Below are 21,580 nucleotides of genomic sequence, written 5' to 3'. Positions count from 1 at the left end.
GACACTCTGAGACCTTGGCAGGAGAGTAAACCAGGGCTGTGGGCGGAAGTGAAATTAGAGAGAGAAAACCAAGTGAACGAGAAAGTTGAGAACCCTACTTGGCAGGAGAGTGGACCAAGGAGGGGGGTAGTGAGAAAAGGGTCAGGGCTCTCAGCACAGCTTCAAAGCGAAAACCAGGCTAGCCTTCATCATCGTATTTGGAAGTTGGGTCTGCTCACCAAGGGGACTGGGACCCTCAAGAAGACTTGTAAAAGGGGTCCGGGACATTCTTCCTTGTTGCAGGGTCTGTAAACCAGGCTTATTAAGTAAAAGGTAAAGACTCACCCTGACCACTGAAGATATAGAGACAATCTTGGAAAGTGGAAAGACTGAGAGCAAAAAGAATCAACTCCTTGAGTCTTGTGGAACTTTTGCTTACTTTTATACACCTTTTTGGAACTTTTGTTTTCAACTACAAGGCCAGGCTGTAGGTCGGCAGACAAAGAGACTTCCCATTTCACCTTATGTTGAGTTTAGCTTGTGAGGGTAAGGATAGGATTTGGACACAGGATGGCAAAATGTACTTTAGCTAATCGAAGGGTTTGTGTCCGAATGTCCAGTTTTGTTGAGGCTGGGAAACCCCTCTTTGAGTAGGGCTAGTTAGGATTTTCTCCAATTACCCCGTTTATGTTATTAATAAAAGTCTTTGCCAATCAATGTACCTTCCATGTGTCCAAGTCTTACTCCTACACCCTCACAGTACTGTGTATATAATTTTTGAAAATAGGTACCGAAATATATGTTTGCCTTCGTTGTTGGGATGTGCATTTGTCATTGAAACAATCATCCCGTGGATGTGTTTTTTTAACCAAAACTGGACAATAACCATCAATAACGAACTGTAATATTCATATTCTGGGACGATCGTCAGGGACCAGATTGTTCTTTTTCGCTGGCAGTGATACGGAGCAAAATGCCAGCCTTTATGGTATGAATACATACGGATCTCTAAGTGTTGCATTTCAAAGTGAACGGTTTACTTAGTTCTCACAAACGGAACATCATGTGCCTCAATCAAACATCAGAGATGGAACATAAGTGCATTAGATGTAACCACACATGACTTCACAATGCAAATACATGGATTAATAGATCGATGAAGGCAATTGGCAAGATTTGATGGAAGTTGACAGTTTAGGCAAAAATGTGAAGAATGCCAACGTTTTCTGGCAATCACTTACCTGGACAAATCTAATGTTTCTGTGGGTATAATTCTTTTATTTTGAGCTTCATGTTAAAAATATAACAGCTAGTTACATTCCCAACTATTAGTATTTTCTTAAAAGTATATGTTGTTTTTTTCTTTTTGTGAAAAGAAAGTGAACTTTTATGGTCTGTGTGTTGATCTTCCTTGATTTGCGTTAGGTAACGTGATGACTTAAGTGATAAGGTACGTATGGCTACGCTGTGTACAAACGTCATGAGAATAGTTTTTGACATTTCACTGTCAACTTAAGGGGCGGGTGATTTGATTTACTGCTGTGAGGTCACTTGAAGTTAGGGCGATGGGTCAACGGATACGATTAGCACAAGATAGTGGTTTCCGATCCATGAGTTTCACATGTGTAAATGTGAGAAAACTGAAGGTAAGATGCATTGGATTTATTTTCCGGATCGATTGATGTATGCTCAGATATACATGCCCAATTGATTGGGCCAGTACAATTCATGAGATAACTTCCTCTTTAAGTTCAGTTAGTGGGAGAACCTTCTACTCCTAGGTGGTCCAAGCAGTAGTGCCAGGGCACCCCTACAAAGCGCGGTCTTTGGATTTCTGGGCCTTTGAGATTTTCTTCGGCATGTCATGCTTGAGGTAATTCCACCTCTTATGTAGGCTTTCTTTCTTGTGTTGCACAGTAAACACGGCATTGACAGCATGCACCAGGGTCATCCACATTCCCCTCTTTTCGCTGCCACTATATGCATCTATGCAGCAAGGAGTCGTTCATCCACGGGCATTGTGTAGTCTACCAGTACCTGTAGTAGTTTTGTATCTCTATAAAATGCGGGGCCTTGCATTTGCCATGCTTCTTGACTTGAGGTTAATGTATGGGGCCCTGAGCCTTTTCTGGCTGTCCACTCTGATGTCGCTGCCCTCATGGGAGTTGGTGGAGCTCTCTTGCACCAGTTGTGGCAGCGTGAAGTTTAGCTGCAACAATGCACATTTCATTATCCAGAGGATGTTTGTTACCCCAAATGTGCTGGTGAGGTGGGTAGGGAGAAACGCTTTCCTCTTCCTTGGAGCCGTCTGTCTTCACCTCTATGGGAGAGGACTTTGGAATAGACTATCTTCAACAGAGTTCCAGGTGAATCCTTGTTTTGTCCATTGATGAATCAACTAAGGGCAGTATTTTCTCGGCTTATAAAAGAGAAATGGGACAGTCAATTGTCCCAAAGCAAGCCGGTTATGAGGGGTGCATTCCAGGCTGCTGCAGCAAGTGTCCTTTGCTTTCCTATGAAAAAACCCCGAGTGTCTTGTCTTCAGGAAGTGGGGAGGGGTCAGGAAATGGAGGGAGTCATGGCAAAATCCAGGATGGCTGAACCTTGACTAAATCTCTCCTCTGGCAACTCAAAATCCAACCCATCCGAACCCCCACACCCACATCCAGCATGTCTGCCTACTTCAAAAGGACTGCAGTAATCACCACCCTGGTTTGACAGTGGGTTTGTTCTGTCAGGACCACCTATGAAGCACGCTTTCCTAGAGGATCTTTTAGGCAGAGTTCCTGGGCCCTGAAGGAAGAGGTCACCTTCCTCATGGGAATCTAATGAGCAGCGGCATGGGACCCACGTGGTGGTTGTGGAGCTACACACCAGCCCTTGAGTAGAGTACTGCTCACCAATCTTACACTAAAATGAGCTCTTAAATGTGTTTGTGCCCTCCCCGTCTTTGACGTGCAAAAGAATAAAACACACCCCTGACGGGGAATAAGGCAAAGAGAGCAGGCTGCGAGAGTTCAAGAAAAGGCTTTATCTCTGGTGAATAATATTCAAGAGATATCTGAGAGCGCTCTACCCAAGTTATCATTACATTCCCCTTCCACCTCTCATTCTAATATTGGCAGTATTCAAACCAACTGCTCTGGCACTAGAATAGTCTGGTCGGAGAAGAACATAAGAGCGGCCACTGAAGCCCTTAAACCCGCCGCTTTATGGGGTCTTCCTCACTTCGATCACATGACTGTAAATGACATAGAAGACTGGATTTCAGGGATTTTCTGGCCTACATGCCACTACAAATACGAGGCATACGTTAACGCTTGGGGGCAGAAACCTCCCCTATAACAAGGGAATTCGAGAGGCCAAGAGAGGGCATAGATCTGAGATTCGGGGCTTTAAGAACATGAACTTAGTGGGAGCCGCCTACGATGAGAAAGTTAGAAAAGCTAAAAACAGATATAGAGCCTGTATTAATAGCATAAAAATGTCAGAGAGGAACAACAGATATCAAAAGCTCGTACAAACCATCTGCTCTAGAAACTCTCGTAGCATATGGACACTCCTAAATGAGAATAGAGGGAAGGTAAATGGACCATTAGCCAACCCTATCGGTGAAGAAGTATGGATAACATTTCTAATGGGCCGTAACTCTGGAGAGGCGGAGGCTCCTAGTATATCTCAAGTGAAGGTTCCTTCCCCCCGCCGTTTGACGTCTCAGTGGAGGCCATTCATAACAAAATAGTCACCCTTAAGACCTCTAGAGCCCCCGGCCCAAACGGGCTGGCTAATGCAGTTATTAAGAACTATACTGCATTCTGGGCACACCTCTTCGCTATTCTTTTCAAAAAGATCTTAGCTCAGGGGACTATTCCCCGCTCCTGGCAAACGGCTATTCTCGTCCCTGTGTTTAAAAAAGGTAGCCGTATAGATCCTAACAACTACTCTCTATGCTTGACATCACTGGCAAACTTTTTGCCGCATTACTGCTTAGTGCATTACTGCTGCAGAAGTGGGTGGAACAAACTAACATACTTAGCAGATTCCAATGTGGTTTTCGGTGAGATTTTTCCACTTCCCACAATCTATGGGTGATGGATATGCTTCGCACACGGGCACTTAGCAAGGGGCAGCCCCCGCTTTATGCCCTATATATTGACTTCAAGACTGCCTTTGATTCTATCCCTAGAACAACACTATGGATTAAGCTGGACACAATGGGCTGCACGCCTGGTCTTCTATACTATAAAAGACAGCTGCATCATAATAACTCTGCATGCCTCAGATTAAATCAGGAAGGCACTTTGACTAGACAGGTGATTCAGAATAGGGGGGTAAAGCAGGGATGTGTAACTGCACCCCTCATCTACAGTCTTTATGTAAATGACATCCCTGCAGCACTTGTCGAGGCTAACAATTGCCCTCCAAAGATTGGCGAGGCACCGTGCACTGTTCTAGCATATGCTGACGACCTGGTTGTATTTGACAATACCATAGCTGGACTTAGGCGCTCTGCGGTCACCTTATGGGATTACGCTAAGAACAATGGCTTGACTATAAACCTAGCTAAGACAAAGGTACTTAGATTTACTAGGAAAAGACCATCCCGAGTCAACCTGCAGGTACATAATAATCTTATACTTTACGCTCCATTTTATCGGTATCTTGGAGTAGAAATTGAGCCGAGGGCAACTACCTTATGTGCCGGCAAGGACGTATAACCAGGGCGACGCAAGTGATACCATTAATATCTTCGTTCACAAACAAGCAGGGCGGCTTTACCTTGTGTGGGACTAGACACCTATACATTCAAGTCTTTGCACCTATGATTACCTACGGCCTTGAGTCTCTTCTCTCTTTCGATCTTGCCTGGCTGCAAGTGATGAAGGTAAATTCTAGCGCCGGATGCTGGGATTACCTCCAAGTGTCCCAGTGGCCCTGATTAGGCTTGAATTGGGCCTCCCCTCACTTAAAGCATTGGTACTTAAAAGGAGGGCAGGATTCTATCTTAAAATGAAGAGCAGCCCTTCCAATCCGTTATTGGCTGTGATCCATCAAGAAGGAACAAGTTACTTACCATTAACTGTTGTTCTCCAGCATGGGTCTGGCATGGATTCACATGCTCATGAATATTCCCCGTCGTCAGGCTGGGAATCCTCGGTAAATTAAAATAAGTATCAGTTTCGTTTCTGATCTGTCTTTCGTAGTAGTAACCAATCACTGATCTCTGCGTCATACTGACCACAGCCAATGACTGCCCTCTACCTAAGCCCCGCCTCTGGCAGCCATCTTCAGATTTGGTAGCACGTGGTGGCAGTATGACCAAGTGAAGAGCCGCAGAGGGGTAGGCGGGAGGGTTCGCATGTGAATCCATGCCAGACCCATGCTGGAGAACAACAGTTACAGGTAAGTAACTTGTTCCTTCTCCAGCATGGGGTCTGGCATGGATTCACATGCTCATGAATATAAGAATAAATAGCAGTACACACATGCACAACCCCGGGGGGTGGCAAAAGGCTCAACATTAAGCAATACAAAAAACTCAACATTAAGCATCTCTTACCTCCTCACCAGGCTCACCTTAAGCGAACAGGTTGCGCAGCACTGCTTGGCCGACCCTGGCCTCCTCCCTGGAATCCCGATTGACGCAGTAGAATCTCGTGAAGGTGTGCATCGACCTCCACGTAGCAGCCCTGCAGATGTCCAGCAGGGGCACACCAGATAAGAACGCCGTAGTAGCAGCGATCGCTCTGGTCGAATGGGCTCTCGGACGGCCTGGCAGCAGTCGGTTAGCCAACCGGTGGCAGTGCATGATGCAGCCGGAGAGCCATCTGGAAATAGAAGACTTCGAGAGAGCCTTCCCTTGATTCACAGGTCCAAAGTTCACAAATAGCTGTGATGTCCTCCGAAAACTCTTTGTGCGGTCCACGTAGAACTTCAGCGCTCTAGCCACATCCAGCGAGTGCAAAGTCCTCTCGGCCAGCGACGAATGAGACGGGAAGAAAACAGGTAACACCAGGGGCTCGTTAAGATGGAAGTCCGACAGCACCTTGGGCATAAAGGAGGGGTGCGTCCTAAGCACCACCCTCGAGGCATGGAAAGTCAAGTACGGTGCTTTGCAGGATAGGGCCTGGATCTCTCCCACTCATCGTGCGGAGGTAATGGCCACCAGGAATGCAGTCTTCCACGACACAAACTTCATCGGTGCGGAGTGCATCGGCTCGAATGGGGGCCCCATGAGCCTGGTCAGCACCACGTTAAGTTCCCACGCTGGGGCTGGGGCCTTCACCGGCGGGAACGACCAGAACAGTCCTTTCATAAACTCTTTTACCAGTCGATGGGACCACAGGGACGTCCGTCCTGTGGTTCTGGTATATCTGGAGATCGCCGCCAGATGAATCTAATGGAGGCATGGGCTAGCCCAGCCTTTGCCAGCGATAGCAGGTACGGCAGCACTTGAGGGGCCGTAATCCGTAGGGGGTTGATCTTCTGTGCTCGGCACCAGATAGAGAACCTCTTCCACTTATGACCGTAGCATTTGAGAGTCGAGGACGCCCTGGCCTTTGCAAGAACCTCTCTGCAATTGGCCAGTATATCGTAGCCTCCAAACTCTAGTGCTGCAGGAGCCAAGCCTGCAGTTTCAGAGACACCGGGTCGTGGTGGAAGATGGCGCCTCCTACTCTGGAGAGAAGGTCCGCGTCCGCCGACAGCTTGATGGGAGGGGACGTTGACAAGTCCAGAAGGTCCGGGAAGCAGATCTGCCTCGGCTACGCCGGTGCGACGAGGATCATCCTGCACCGGGACCTCTTGAGCTGGTTGATGAGTCGAAGCAGCAACGGAGGGAACGCATACAGGTATAGGCCGTCCCAGGGGAACGAGAACGCATCGCCCATGCTTCTCGGCTGGGGAAACCTGCTGGCGAACCTCTTGCACTTCGAGTTCGTCGCTGTTGCGAACAGGTCGATTTGGGGTTTGCCCCATCGTCGGAAGAGTTGATCCACCTGATCCTGGCGCAGTTCCCACTCGTGACACGCGCGCAGCTCCCTACTGAGCGAGTCGGCGATGGTGTTTCTTTCTCCTGCCAGGTGGAAGGGAACCAGGAACATCCCCTGGGCGACCGCCCAGTGCCACAGATCCTGTGCCTCCTTGGATAGGGCTGGGGATCTGGTGCCTCCCTGCTTCCGTATGTAAAACATTGTTGTGGTGTTGAAGATCCGCACCACCTTGCCCTTGAGCGATGGGAGGAACGATTTGAACCCAGAACACGGCTCGGAGTTCCAGGACGTTGATGTGCAGGAGCCTCTCCTCCGGGAGCCAGAGGCCTCTTGCGTGGAGATCTCCGGTGTGGGCGCCCCAACCTTCCAGGGAGGCATCCGTCATCACCGTCTCCTGGTACGCCAGCGTCTGAAAGTCCTTGCCCGCCGTGAGGTGCGCTCGAACGCCCCACCACTGAATCACCCGCCGGAACACCTCGTTGAGGGGGACCCTGTCTTCGAAGGTGCCCGTCGCCTGCATCCAACGGGCGTTGAGAAATTCTTGAAGAGGGCGCATCCGTAGTCTGCAGAGGCGCACCAGGTAGATGCAAGAGGACATCATCCCCAGGAGGGACTTGATGGACCTCACCCTGGCCACGTCCGTGGCTAGCAGGCGCTGCACCTTGCCTAGAATGGTCTTCGTCCGTTCTTCCGACGGTGCCGCCAGGCGCCTCACTGTATCGAGCTTCGCTCCCAGAAACAGGGCCACCTGCGACGGCACCAGGTGGGACTTTGGGTAATTTATGGCGAATCCCAGGTCTGTGAGAAGCTGGACGGTCCTCGCAGTGTGTTCGACGGCGAGTTCCCTCGTCCTTGAGCGGATGAGCCAGTCGTCCAGGTAGGGGTGGATGTGAATCCCCTGCAGGCGCAGCCGCGCCGCCACAGGTGCTAGGCACTTGGTAAAGACCCTGGGGGCCGACTTCAATCCGAATGGCAGTGCTCTGAATTGGTAGTGGCGTCCCTGGACGACGAACCTGAGGAACTTTCGGTGACTTTTGAGGATGGGAACGTGGAAGTATGCATCCTCCAGGTCCAACGACGATAGAAAGTCGCCTTCCTCCAGCTGTCCCACTACGTGCTGGAGGGTGACCATCCTGAACTTTTGTGACCTGATGTATTTGTTCAAACGACGAAGGTCCAGGATGGGGCGCCAGCCGCCTGTCTTCTTCCTGACGAGGAAGTACCTTGAGTACACCCCGGAGCCTTTTCGGGACAAGCTCGATGGCGCCTTTCCTGAGCATCGCCCATACTTCCAACAGCAGTTGCGGGACGTGACTTTCCTTCCTGGCCACAGGTGGAACGTGAGGGCACTTCTTCAGGAATTCGATAGAGTGTCCTCTTGCCAGGGTATCCAGCACCCAACGGTCGGTGGAGATGGACTTCCACATGCCGACGAACTTCGTCAGCCGGCCTCCCACCAGGGTGCTTCGGTGGGGGCCCGAGACCACGGCCGGTTCAGTCCTGCTTGGAGGTGGTGGCCTTGCCGCCGTGGCCACCTTGCCGACGGCGGCGAGGCGCTCCCTGCTTGCCACGACCCCTGTAGGCCTCCTGAGACGAGGAGCGTGCCGCCTGGCGGTAGGACGACGAGCCACCGCTGTATCCCTTGGAGGCACCCTGTCTGCCTTCCGGAGCTCCAAAAGGGCCGTCGTTGCTGAAGGGCTCCTAGGGCGCGGGCCGTCTCCGTGTCCGTCTTTATGGCTTGGAGGGATTCGTCCACCACCTTCCCGAACAAGTTGCTGCCGTCGAACGGCATGTCCAACACCCTGGTCTGGACGTCCTGACGGAAGTCGGTCGTCCGGAGCCAACCCCGTCGTCGTAGGCAAACACTGTTGCCCAGCTGGCGGAACCCGGTATCGGCAATATCGGTTGCCACCATTGTGGCGTGGTCCGACGCCACCTCGCCTTCTTGAAGTATTCCCAGGGCCTCGGACCTCTTGTCGTCCGGTAGGAAGTCCAATATGGGGGCCAGTTTAAACCAGAGCTCCCTGTCGTAACAGGCCACGATCGCCAGGGCGTTGGCCGCTTTGATCGTCGTCGCTGCCGACGAAATGACCCGCTGCCCCATGCCGTCCAACTTCTTTCCCTCGCCGTCCGGTGAGGAATTCGACGTCGAGGCTCCTGACCCCGCCGCATTCTTCTTCGCCGCCGCCGAGACGACCGAGTCTGGCGTTGGCTGGGCCCTGAGGCACAGGGGAGCGGTTTCGGGGACCCGGTACTTCTTCTCGTACCGGTCCCGTTTGGCTGGTGCCGTGGAGGGGTTCTTGAGAACCGACAGGCCCTCTTCCCAGATGTCATCGATTAGAGGCACCGCGATGACAGTCTTCCTCTTGGCCTCCCGGCACTGATAGAGGAAACCTTCCTTTTTCTGCTCCTCCGGGCAGAGCTGGAACAATTCGGACGCCCTGGCGATCATGGCGTGGAATGAGCCAATCTCGTCGGGCGGCGAGGCCCGTGCGACGGGAGACCCGTTCCGTCGTCGTCGCCCTCAGAACCCGTCGTCGAGCCCATCGCACCGTCATCTCCCGACTCGTGGGAGGATGAGGAGGGAACTGTAGGCCTTACGGGGGCGAGTGGAGGAGAGGGTTGGATCCTCCGTTGTTTGTTCTGAGGACTTCCCGACGGGCCAGGTTGCGGGTCCTCCGGCCTGGGCCGTGGTAATCTCGTCCTTATCTCAGAGCATAAGGACTGGATCGCAGACAAAATGGCCACCGAGCTATCCTGAGGCCTAGGTTCCAGCTGCGCCGGAAGGGAAGGCTGCTCTTCCTCGCCATCGTTGTCTTACTCGGTTATCTCCCGAGGATCTTCCTTACGGGATTGAACCTACTCGAATTGGACTTCGAAATTCCTCACAGCCTCGGTCAGTTCCTCCTCCGAGGCTGACTCCGAGCTCGAGGAGGCTACCGTGCCCCCCCTTGCTTCTTCCATCATGGTGGCCATGACGATGGGCTGAAAAGAGGATTCCCTCCTTGGCGGCAGGGAAACTCTAGTCCCGGAGGCAGTCTCCGCTGGCGGGGTCTCTGCCGGCTTGGCCAGAGTTGCCGCGATCGCCTCGATAGAGGCCTTTGCCTGCTGGGTAGGGGCCTTCACCACCTTAGGTGCGTCCCGGGCCTTCTCCTTAGGGGGAGGGGCGACGCCTCGCTCCCCCTCTTCCGAGATCGGATGGGGCTTCTCCCGAAGCTTACCCGGGGTCTCAGACTTCCTCTTCCCCGAACCGGAGCGCTGGCTCGTGGTTGACGGTGCCGGGGAAGGCGCGCCCTGCCTGGCGACCGAAGAGGCCGACCTTTCGGCGCTCCCGAAGCCAGCGGACTCGCGGCGCTTGGCCTGGTGTTGGGCCCCCGTCGCCGGGGCGCCCGCACAGGACTTAGAAGCCCGCTCGGACCCTTTCTTCTTCTTCTCACCCGTTGAACCCTTCTCTAACCAGCTGGCGAGACGGGATCGACGGTCCCTCATGGTCCGCTCCGACAAGTTCTTGCAGAACTGGCAGTCCTTCTCTACATGAGTCTTGTCCCCATGAAGACAGTAGAGGCATTGCGAATGTTCGTCTTCCTTAAACACATTCTGCAGCCCGCATCCAGGGCAGCTGCGAAACAGTTTGTTCCGGGTGACAAACTCGCGTCCTGGGCCATCTCGAAGTAGGCCGCGAATCTTCTGGAATCCTCCAAGAAGTTGATTCGACGAAATCTTCACCTTTGAGGGGCGTAGGAAATTCCTGTAACGGGTAGCCGTTAACGGGAGTAGAAACGGTGGAGCTTGAGGCTCGATTAACTGAAAAAATGTGAAAATTCACCTGAAAAAGCGCGAAAATGCAGTAAAAGCTCGAGAGCTAAGCACGAGGACTCCCAACATTTGAACGTGCGGTAAAAATCTGAAGATGGCTGCCAGAGGCGGGGCTTAGGTAGAGGTCAGTAATTGGCTGTGGTCAGTATGACGCAGAGATCAGTGATTGGTTACTACTACGAAAGACAGATCAGAAACGGAACTGATACTGATTTTAGTTTACCGAGGATTCCCAGCCTGACGACGGGGAATATTCATGAGCATGTGAATCCATGCCAGACCCCATGCTGGAGAAGTGAGTAAAAAACACACCACTTCTCCCTTCCTGAAAGACATGACCAAATTTCTTATGGATATAGGTTGGACGCACAGAGGGGCGACTGTCTCTAAGGATGTTCTGACAGCACTCGGCAAAAAGGTGGCCCTATGGGACTGGTTAGAGAATTTCTCACACCTGAGCCGCCTAAAGACCTTCCATTTTGTAAAATATAGACTCTATAATTTTATGCAACCACAAGCATATCTGTATCTTTGCCCCACCAAAAGGCTCAGACGTTTCATTATTTTGTTCCATCTGGAGCAATTACCCACCCTGTATAATATAGGAGCCAGGGAAAAGATCCCTGCCAGTGAGCGAATTTGTCGCTTGTGCAAATCTCCTGAATGTTTGGAGACAGCCAAGCACTTGTTGACTGAGTGTTCAGCTCTGGGGTGTTCAATCCTTAAATATCTTGGGGAATTTGTACACGATCCACTAACCATTTGTGAAACCCCATTCTGGCTTTACTGCACTAACACCTGCAACATGCATTTGTTTATTGCATTGTATAATGTGTGGCAGCTGATTGAAAAAACCCTGGGCTCCTTGATCTGAAACATCTTATCTTGATGGGTCAAAGATTGCTTGTGTTACCCTGATCAGGCAGGGGTTTTATACCTTCTGTACGTTTATTATCACTCCAAGGCCGGGTGTTTTTAATCGAGATATCTATTGTCTATGTATATGGCTAAGATTGTGCTGATGTGTAGGCAAAGATTACAAGCTACACATAATTGTTTCTGTTTGAACATTTTGTTCTCTTTTAGGTTGAAAATATCTTAAAGAAAAATGTTTGCTTTACCACATATTCTCTTCTGTATATGACAACTGCTGATTTGTTTCTTTTAATGAGTTAATATTAATGTATGTAATTTGTATTATGTGTAAAGTTTGAATTTACTTTCAATCTGTATCACATTAAAGAATTATTATTATTACATTTTGTTTTATAGGGTAACTGACGCAACTAACATAGGATACTACGTTGGTCCCAGATTGGTCAGTTCACTCGATGTCTCAGGTGGGGTGGCATCTCTTCTTCCGGGTTGGTCGCTTGGTTGGCAGGAGGATTGACGTCAGTCATCTGTGCTCCGCATGGGTGAAGGTCAGGTCGCTGGGAGGTAGGATGGTCACTACCTAAGCTAACATAATATATTCTCAAAAAATGCATGCACTAAATAATGATTGTTCGAAAGACCTTCAGTAGTTTATCATGTCTCTATAAAAGTCACACATATATCTATACAATCAATAACATAAGATTATACAAGTCTTAGGTTAAGGGTCTTGACCGTTATAATACATTGGTTGAAGTTAGGGTCCGTGCACATCAGAATCTCTGGTATGTGGCATTTGTTAATGGTAGGCAACAATATATTGCAGCAGGGGTCTAATGTTAGTTGGGGATCTGCTGGGTGGGCATCATGGCATGGTCAGTGGTCTGGCACATGAAGGGAATATCTTGCAGGGACACAGGGTCACAATGGCAGTAAGTTTTCGCTGGCACAGGGAGGGGCAACGACACATTTGTGGAGATGGACGAGCTATGTGCTTAGCTCATGCTGGTTCACATGCAGGACAGTGATCTCAGAGGAAGAGTGATGTGTTACGGGGGTGGGGGCCCTGTTCCCTGCGCGCCTGGCCTGGCTATGCGTGTAAAGGGAAGTGAAGCATTTTTGTACTATCGCAGTGAGGCCTAGTAACCAAGATGGAGTCGAAAGGGGGTACAAAAATGGATGACCTGTGTCCTGCTCAGTGGTCCCATTACACGAAAGTCAACCAAGGTTAACATCGCATAAGGGCAAGGGGCGAACCCACGACTGGAGGCACTTGGTCCGAGTCTTGTACTGGGAAGTAGCGGGCGCGAGGGGCTTGATGGCCCATCGCTCCTACACAAATGCAATAGCTGTACATTTGTGTGTTTCTAGCAGCCACCATGTCATAACCAGACAAGGCTTATATTTACAGTTTAACGTGCCAGAAGGCTGGCCATGGCACACAATTATTATGTTTTGAATCACACGTGGAGAAAGCCACCTCTGCCTGATGGAACATTGCTTTCCAGAAGCTGTTAGGAATGCACATGTGACCTTTAAACCTGCCCTGCTGTGACTGCAGGGCAGTTGCTGGAGAGGTCAGGAAATGGCCACAGCAGAAGCAAATGTGTGCATTACAATTTTGGCATGGATCATTATGAAAGTGGGGTCAAATTAGCAGACCTCCCTTTCAAAAATAGATAAACATGCATCATTTTATTGATACAAAATAAAAAAGCAGGGGCTTTCAGACCCTCACAGATGGCCTTTCATCACAAGGACATTTTCTGGTTTCATATCAAATATGTCTATTTCACTATAGCAATATACCCTCTAAAACAACAGAAAAGATCATTACACAGCTATTTTACATTTATAATACTTTATCCGATAAACTATTTTGTTGTTAAGCCTAAGTTTTTAGAAAATATAAAATACACATAAAACAAATATATTTACACTTATCAAGCTGTACGTACAAAAACTTTTTTTTTGCAATCTACATATTTTAGACAGAAAAATTGAAGGATTAAATGGGAAAGTGCTCAATGTATAGTCTTACTTTAGAGAAAACCTGTAGGTTAAAAAACATAATTTTAAACAAAGATTTTAAGAATTTTCAATCTTCCACAAAATAGATTTAGAACATGAATGGATGTTTACATTGAAGGTTTAGCATCCTGGCACAATTTTCACTCCAGGGCCACTGTCTGCCCATTGAAAAAACTTGCACTGCTTATCCTTTCCAAAAGGGCACACATAAAAGTTCTTTCCATTATTGGGGCCAATTTTAAAGACAGTCCTCATGATGCATCGTTTCCCATGATTGCAGAAGGGAAAGTGTAGATCTGCCCACTGTGGAAGAAAAAAAGGTTATTCGTTTTTTGAAATTACATCTCACTTAATCATAATAACGTGGTTCTTTACGGTTCAATCACTGCAAGCGCACACGTGGCCAACTGCCAACTAGATTCCATGCAAGCAGTGATAGCGTACAGAAACGATTGGCAGACCAGCACAGTATAAACATTTCACATGAACCCGTGTACCTTTGTATTGTAGAAGAGGGAGAACTGACGGGGTAGACATCTTAAAAGAAGATACATTGAAACATCTGTGAGCAACCTGACCAACCACAGTGCCAACAAAGATTAACAGAAACATATGAGCTATGTGTTATGGAGGCAACAACTAAAGAGCACAGTAGATCGTGTAAACAGAAAATGCAAGATCAAATACAAATATTAAATAAAAACAGAGTTCTTCTTTCAAAACATGATGGATTTTTTTAATAGACATACTTTGGGGTTTTCAAAACAACATTAAGATCGATTTTGATAATGTAATGTATTAGAATTTATAAAGCGCAACAAAGACCTGGAGGCATCAAGGCGCTAGCGGGAAAAACATCACCGGAGAGGAGAGAGGAACAAGAGCCCTTTAAAACAAACATTTTCCACTGCTTCCGAAAGATGGACAGAACGTCAATGCTTCTAATGTGAAAAGGGAGAGCGTTCCACAAAGAGGGAGCCAGTACAGAAAAAGAGCTACCTCCAGCACAACAACGGAGTGACCTGTTTTATCCACAATTGTCATCCAATTAAGCCAAGGAAAATAGGGTGCATAGTCAATCTTCAAAAGCATGCGACTAGTCCAGGAATAAGAACACAATGTTGGATTTTACAGTTAAAACGTGGTAGGGTATTGCAAAGGCTGTGGGAATCAATCATCAACTAGCAGCTCTCCTTCCTGATTATATTCCTACCCTATGGCTTGTAAATCAACAGCTGTATCATGTGTTCAAATACACATACTTGACATTTTTTCTTCTTTTCTCTGCACACAATTTAAAAGCCAGAGGACTAAACTTCAAAAGGTATAATCACATAGAATGAAACGCCAACGAAGCCTTACAATGGAAGAGGGCATTATTAAAGGTTAATGGCCTGCCCCCAATTTATTACCCAAGACCAAACCATGGGCCAAGAGTTGATGAAGGCCAGTTATCCCGTATTCCATTCCATGAGCTCTAAGGCTCTATAATGGGCTTGTATCCTGCACCTGTCTACAAGTCAATTATTACAGCACATGAATGTGGTAGGAATCTGGCATGGTGTGCTATAGGAAAATGTGATATGATCAATCTTGGACCACAAGTACATTTTTCACTTCAGGAGCGAGGGAAGCTTCTTTATGTAGGTCCAATGCGAGGGTCAAAGATACGGGCAACTGCGTGAATGTTTCCAGCTGAGCACAAAATCGAGACAGCATCACTTTTCAGTGCAGCTACTTGCAGGGACAAGAGACACCTTTGATGTGTTATGTTATTTTGCATTTATATAGCGCCATTGGTATGGTCTGAAGGCGCTGGTAGGTTGAACGCCCTTGGGAACCGAAGTTCAGGTCAGTAGAGAGAGTCCAAAGGTGCGTGTGCGCACCAGGTATGTGTGCAGCCGATGTGGAATTCGTGTGGTAGCTGCTTCTTAGCGGTAGGTGTGGTGGTTGAGAGATCAGGAGTATGTGTTCGCTCTGGCAGGATTTATCCAGACCGAGTGTGGCTGTGTTAGGCCTGAGGAGAACGCCTTGCTGGGGGTGTGAAGCCAGCAGTGTTTACTTAGGGAGTGAGCGGGAGATGTTGATATGAGAACAGTTATACCGAATGGTGTCATACTATCACTGTGTTCTAGTTGAGTGGTGGTGTAAAGAAGAGAGTAAGCGTGGGGAGTGGTATGATATATGCTCTTTCAAATGTTCCCTGCATTCCAAAGCATATTATGTGCGTCATGCAATTCTATGTGATCAGGTCCGTTCTATGCATTTTATTCATTTCAGGCGTTCAAGATTGCACTACACACTCCTGTCTACTCGACACACTCACGCACTCTAGTCCAACTTGCGTGCTCTAGTCTATCCCTCATTCTCCAGTGAGTCCTACGCATGCACTCATGTATTCCATACGCATGCGCTCCTGTCTTCCCTGCGCATGTACTCCTGTCTGCCTACGCACTCATCCGCTCTGTATACTCATCCGCTCTATCCGGTCCACATACTCATCTGCTCAACATACTACACATCCGCTCTACGTACTACACATCCGCTCTACGTACTCAACCATTCAACACACTCCTCTGCTCTAAATACCCATCCGCTCCATACACTCATCCTTCCATGCATTCATCCGCTCCACATACTCATCCGCTCCACACCCTCATCCGCTCCACATACACTCGTCTGCTCCACACATTCGTCCAAACGGCACACTCGTCCAATCTGCACACTCATCCAATCCAATCCACACACTCATCTAATCCACAAACTCATCCGGTCCACACACTTGTTGGCTCAACATACTACTGGTCCGCTTGACATACTACTCATCCGTTCTACGTATTTATCCGCTCCACACACTCGTCCGCTCCACACACTCGACCGCTCCACACACTCGTCCGCTCTACGTATTTATCCGCTCCACACACTCATCTGCTCCACACTCATCCGCACCACAAACTCGTCTGCTCCACGTACTCGTCCACTCTACGTACTCGTCCGTTCCACACATTCAGCTGCTCTCCGCACTCAGCCGCTCTCTACACTCACCCACTCTCCATACTCAGTCGCTCCACACAGTCATCCGCTCTCCATATTCATCCGTTCCCCCCACTCATCCGCTCATCCACTGCCCACACTCATCCGCTCTCCACGCTCATCCTCTCTACACGCTTGTTTGCTCTTGCACGTTCATCTGGTCGAAACGTTCATCCGGTCTATACGTTCGTCCGTTCAGTATAGTCATCAGTTCTACGCCCTCATGCGTTCTATTCGCTTCTCTGTATTTACATACTCATCAACTCTACACGCTCGTCCGCTCTACACACCTAACCACTCTACACGCTCAATGGCTGTAGTATGTTCATCTATTCTATACACTCATCCAATCTCCATACTCATTTGATCTTTCAAGTGGTCTGTTCTTCCATTCATGCACTCTTCCACTTAGTGCATTCATCTGTTCTATACGCTTCATCCGTTCTACCTATTTCATCCATGTCATTCACTACGTTCCCTCCTCATTCATTATGTCCATTTCATCAGTTTAGATCTCCTTACTTTCCCAATGATTTATTCATATTATCCACTTCACTGTTTTGATCTACATTACTCGTTTAGTTCCGTTTGTCTTTCTAGTTTACATTCAAGTTTATTAGCTGTCAATTCTCGCATCAGGTAGTTTGTTGGGTCGGTGTCATTGTGATGCCGTTAGTCTGGAAAACCGGTTGGTTTTAGGGGAAGAGCCAGGTTTTCAGTAGTTTGCGGAAGGACGCTAAATCCTCAGTTAGGCGGATGTGGGGTGGGAGCGAGTTCCACAGGGTTGGGGCCAGGGCTGAGAATGATGATCTGCCTAACCTGACTGAGTTTGTCTTAGGAATTACTAGGAGGCCGGCTGAGCTTGATCTTAGGGTGCGAGTGGGATGATAAGGTATTAGCTTGTCTTGAAGATATTGAGGTCCAGTTTTATGCAGTGCTCGATGGGAGAAGCATAAGGTTTTGAAAGCCACCCTACGGGCTACAGGAAGCCAGTGCATTGTCTTAAGGGCTGGGGAGACGTGGTCTCTTGGACCGAGCGCAAGTAGCATTTTGGCCGCCGCGTTTTGTGCCCTTTGGAGTTTATTCAGTTGGTAGGCATGGATTCCGAGGTATAGGGGGTTCGCGTAGTCCAGTCTTGATATAACGATTGATTGGACCGCGGAGAGTCTGTTGGGAAATGAGAGATATGGAAAGATGCGCCGAAGGGTTTTAAGGTGGTAGTGGCAGGACTTTGAGACATTGTTGACTTGACGCGAGAGTGTTAGGTCAGAGTCCAGGGTGCATCCAAGATTTTTCACTGAGTTGGAGGTTGTCGGTGAGTTGCCCATGGCGGGTGGCCAGGGTAGTGGGTGCGGAAGATGATCGGAGTTGCCGCAAACCATGATTTCCGTTTTGGAGGGGTTTAACAAGAGGTGGCTTTGGGTCATCCAGAGTTCTATGTTAAAGGAGGCAGAATGCCAGGTCAGGTCCGGAGTTGGGTTTCGAGTTCAGGAGTTTTAGAATTAGTTGAGTGTCGTCGGCGTAGTTGTAACACAGGATGTTGTGTGAACGAATTATTGGTGGGAGGGTGATCAGGTAGAGATTGAACAGGAGGGCGGATAGACATGCTCCTTATGGGACTCCCGTGTCGACTGGTCGGGCTTGGGAGGTAAAGCTGGAGAGTGTGGTTATTTGGTGCCTGTCTTTGAGGAATGAAGTTATCCATTTTAGAGCAGTTCCACAAATTCCTAGGGAGTGGAGGCGGTCTAGGAGGATTGAGTGATTGATCGTGTCAAAGGCGGCCGATAGGTCGAGAAGGATTAGTGCGGCGCATCCCGCAGAGTCTGCTGTCATTTTAAGGTCATCCCAGATCGAGGTTAGGGTGGTTTCAGTTCTGCGACGTGTTCTGAAACCTGATTGGGCGGGGTCTAGGAGATTGTTGGCTTCGACAAAGGCATTTAGTTGAGAGTAGGCGGTTCGGTCAATGAGTTTGGCAAGGAACCTGGTGTTTGAGATGGGGCGGTAGTTTTTGGGCTCGAGAGGGTCGAGCGAAGGTTTTTTTAATTAGAGGTTTGACGTGCACCATTTTGAATGCGTCGGGAAAGATGCCGGAAGAAAGGGAAACATTTATAATGCATCTTGCGTGTTCTCCTGCGCAGGTGGAAGCAAAAATGTCTTTAAGGGTTGTGGCTGGGCAAGGGTCCAGTGGTGATCCAGATGGTTTGCGGGCAGATAGAAGTTTGAGAAATTGTTCTGGTGATATTGGACTAAAGGATTGAAACGTTGGTTGCGTAGAGGTCGCAGCTGATGGGCTGGCCGGTATGGGCGGAGGATTACCTGGTGGCTGTAAGAGAGCCAGTTTGGTGGTTAGAGTTTTTGTCCTTTCGATAGCCGTGGTGTAATAGTGGAGGGAGAGTTGGTCGCACAGTGATTGTGATGGGGTCGGGACGGTTGTGTTACAAGCCGGGTTGGTGAATTCGGAGATGATTCTGTGGAGTTCTTTGCTTGGGTTTTTGCAGTTTAGGATTCGGGTGTTATAGTGGGCTTTTTTTGCTTTCCGGATTTCGGCCTTGTACCGATACAGGTGTCGGGCCAAGGTGGTCCTGCTCTCATGGGTTTTCTCTTTCTGCCATTTGCGTTCTAGGTATTTGTATTGTCGTTTAGTGGTCTTCAACTCAGGAGTGAACCATCTGGGGAAAAGGCCACGGCGGGTTGATGGTTTGCACGGGGGGGGAGGGGTGTGAGCCGCACCAGAGATGCATTGAGCCATGAATCAAAGGCCTCAGGGGTTAGTTGGTTGTTGAGACGGCAGGTAGGTGGTGGAGACTGGAGGAGCGCCTCGGCTAGATCCGGGGTGATGATTTGTTTTTTCCAGCATTTGCGTAGATTCAGAGGTTCAGATACGAGTACGGGAAGGGGGTCGGGTGAGCGGATGGCGAAAGAGAGAATGAAGTGATCGGACCAGATGAAAGGGGTGGGGGGCTTTAAATGAATCAGGGTGTTGGAGCTAAAGATGGCATCAAGAGTGTGTCCTTTATAGTGAGTCAGGCCGTTTATGTGGGGTTGGAGATTAATTGCATCTAAACCGTCAACCAGGGAGTGTGTCATAGGGTTGGTGGGGATGTCGAGCCATATGTTGAAGTCTCCAAGAAGGGTGAGGTTGGGATGGTTTAGTTGGAGGGTGGCGATAGAGTCACAAAGGTTGTCCCAATAGAGTCCCAATAGGCAAAGCGGGCTCCTTCTCCCCTCTTGTTTACCTCTTGACAACAGTCGATCAATTGGGCCTAGCTGTCAAAAGTGGAGTAGAGTAGACCAAGATACTAGGTAACATTACCACAGTGAATAGATAGGTTTAGATTTTAATACTTTTATGAATTTCACCATTTGAAACCATTCTAATTGCACCTACTCCACATAGTCTCTAGGTTCAGGGGTTGGAGGTTCACTTGCAATATTTGTATTTTTGTTTATATAGCACAAATCTAGCAAAGAAGCCACAGAGTTCTGTATAAGTAATTTGGGGTTAACAGAGGTCCAATAAAGGGGTGGTTACGTGATGCAGTGCATGGGGCGTAGAAAAAGGAGGCACGATTTCTGGTTTTCTCTTTGCGTGCCAATTTTAATCTCTTCTCTTGTAATGGTCTGGCTCCTAGGGGAGTGCATCCCACCTCAGCCTGCAAGGTGTGTGGCTAGAAAGGCTGATGTTTGGCTTGTAGTTGTCTTATGTGATGCAGGCAGTTTTAATAAGTATCGTGGGTGGGATGAGTAGTCACATATTGTCTAAGGATTAGGGTGATTGGGTCAAATTTCTCAGCTCCCATTATTAGACATGCAACAACAGTGTGTTGAAGGGCCTAAGGGGGGGGGGGCAGGTGTGTGGATGGGATGCCGAGGAGAGTGTCCCCTCCTTCGAGGTGCAAGGCTATCAGGGCCTAAACAGTTGTTCTGAAATCCTCAGGTGGGAGAAAGGTTTTGTCATCTGGAGGAGTACTGGCTGAGACCAGGCGGTTTGGGCTTCTTTGTTGAAATGTTGAAAAAATGAGATATTACTTTCAATAAGGAACAGCGTGATTTGGCACATTTCTGGAAACTGAGATGTGAAGACATCAAGGTGCACTACATTCAGCCATCCTTGAATGGCCTCCTGTTTAGATGGATGTCTTAGAAGGACAAATTGAGTTTTAGTGGGATAGAGTTTCAGGTCATCCAAGCTTGTATGGAGAGGAGGCCTTTCCTGATGCATGAATAGTCTTGAGTACAATTCACTTTGAGGTATATCTTAATGTCACTGGTATATGAGTGAAGTGAGATATTTGGGTCGCTGAGAAGTGAACAGAGTGGTACCATATTGAGAATGAAGATCACTGGGAAGAGTATTGATCCCCGTGGGACTCTGCAGGTGATTTGTGTGATGGTCAGATCTAAAGATGCACAGCTGGACTGCTCGCTATCTGTCCGAGAAGCAGCAGGCGAATCAGTTGAGGACTGTGCCTGTAAGCCCCAACCTTTCTGCACCTAGGTTTCTAAGCGTACATTGGGAGACCATGGTGTGAGGAAATGCCATTTGACAAGTATGTAGAAGCCGTGGCTTTTTTGATTTTCATTAATTAATAAAATTATGCAGGTAATTTACTCCCAGAAAGGGTGGTCTGCTAACATCGGTTTTCTGATCTGCAGCACCTGTTCTCCAGTGGCACAGAGCAGGCTCAAATATCACAGGTGCCCTTTTGACAGTTACTGTGAGAGTCAAGTTACTGCAGCGCAGATTCTGCATCCAGAATTATATAATTATGAACTACCAACATGATGGCAGTTTAATCTTTAAACGTAAGCCATACCTGAGTTTGGGGCATGGTGGCTGTAATTCACATAAT

General features: G+C 48.6%; 1 protein-coding gene across 2 annotated transcripts in view; it reads right to left on the bottom strand.

The window, feature by feature from the left end:
- Window positions 1-13,330: 13,330 nt before the first annotated feature.
- Window positions 13,331-21,580, bottom strand: part of NEIL3 (nei like DNA glycosylase 3) — a 216,534-nt gene continuing 208,284 nt past the window's right edge. Inside the window, exon 11 of one of the 2 annotated variants that reach the window (XM_069631449.1) lies at window positions 13,331-13,997. In XM_069631449.1, coding sequence (XP_069487550.1) covers window positions 13,815-13,997 — 183 coding nt within the window. In that variant the 3' untranslated portion in view covers window positions 13,331-13,814. The remainder of the gene's footprint in view (window positions 13,998-21,580) is intronic. The other variant, XM_069631450.1, reaches the window with a different exon arrangement.

The sequence above is a fragment of the Ambystoma mexicanum genome, chromosome 6q (assembly GCF_040938575.1).
Source record: "Ambystoma mexicanum isolate Mex_15411 chromosome 6q, UKY_AmexF1_1, whole genome shotgun sequence".
Taxonomy (NCBI): Eukaryota; Metazoa; Chordata; class Amphibia; order Caudata; family Ambystomatidae; genus Ambystoma; species Ambystoma mexicanum.
Note: the sequence above shows the minus strand (reverse complement) of the source record. Positions and strands in the feature narration are given on the sequence as shown.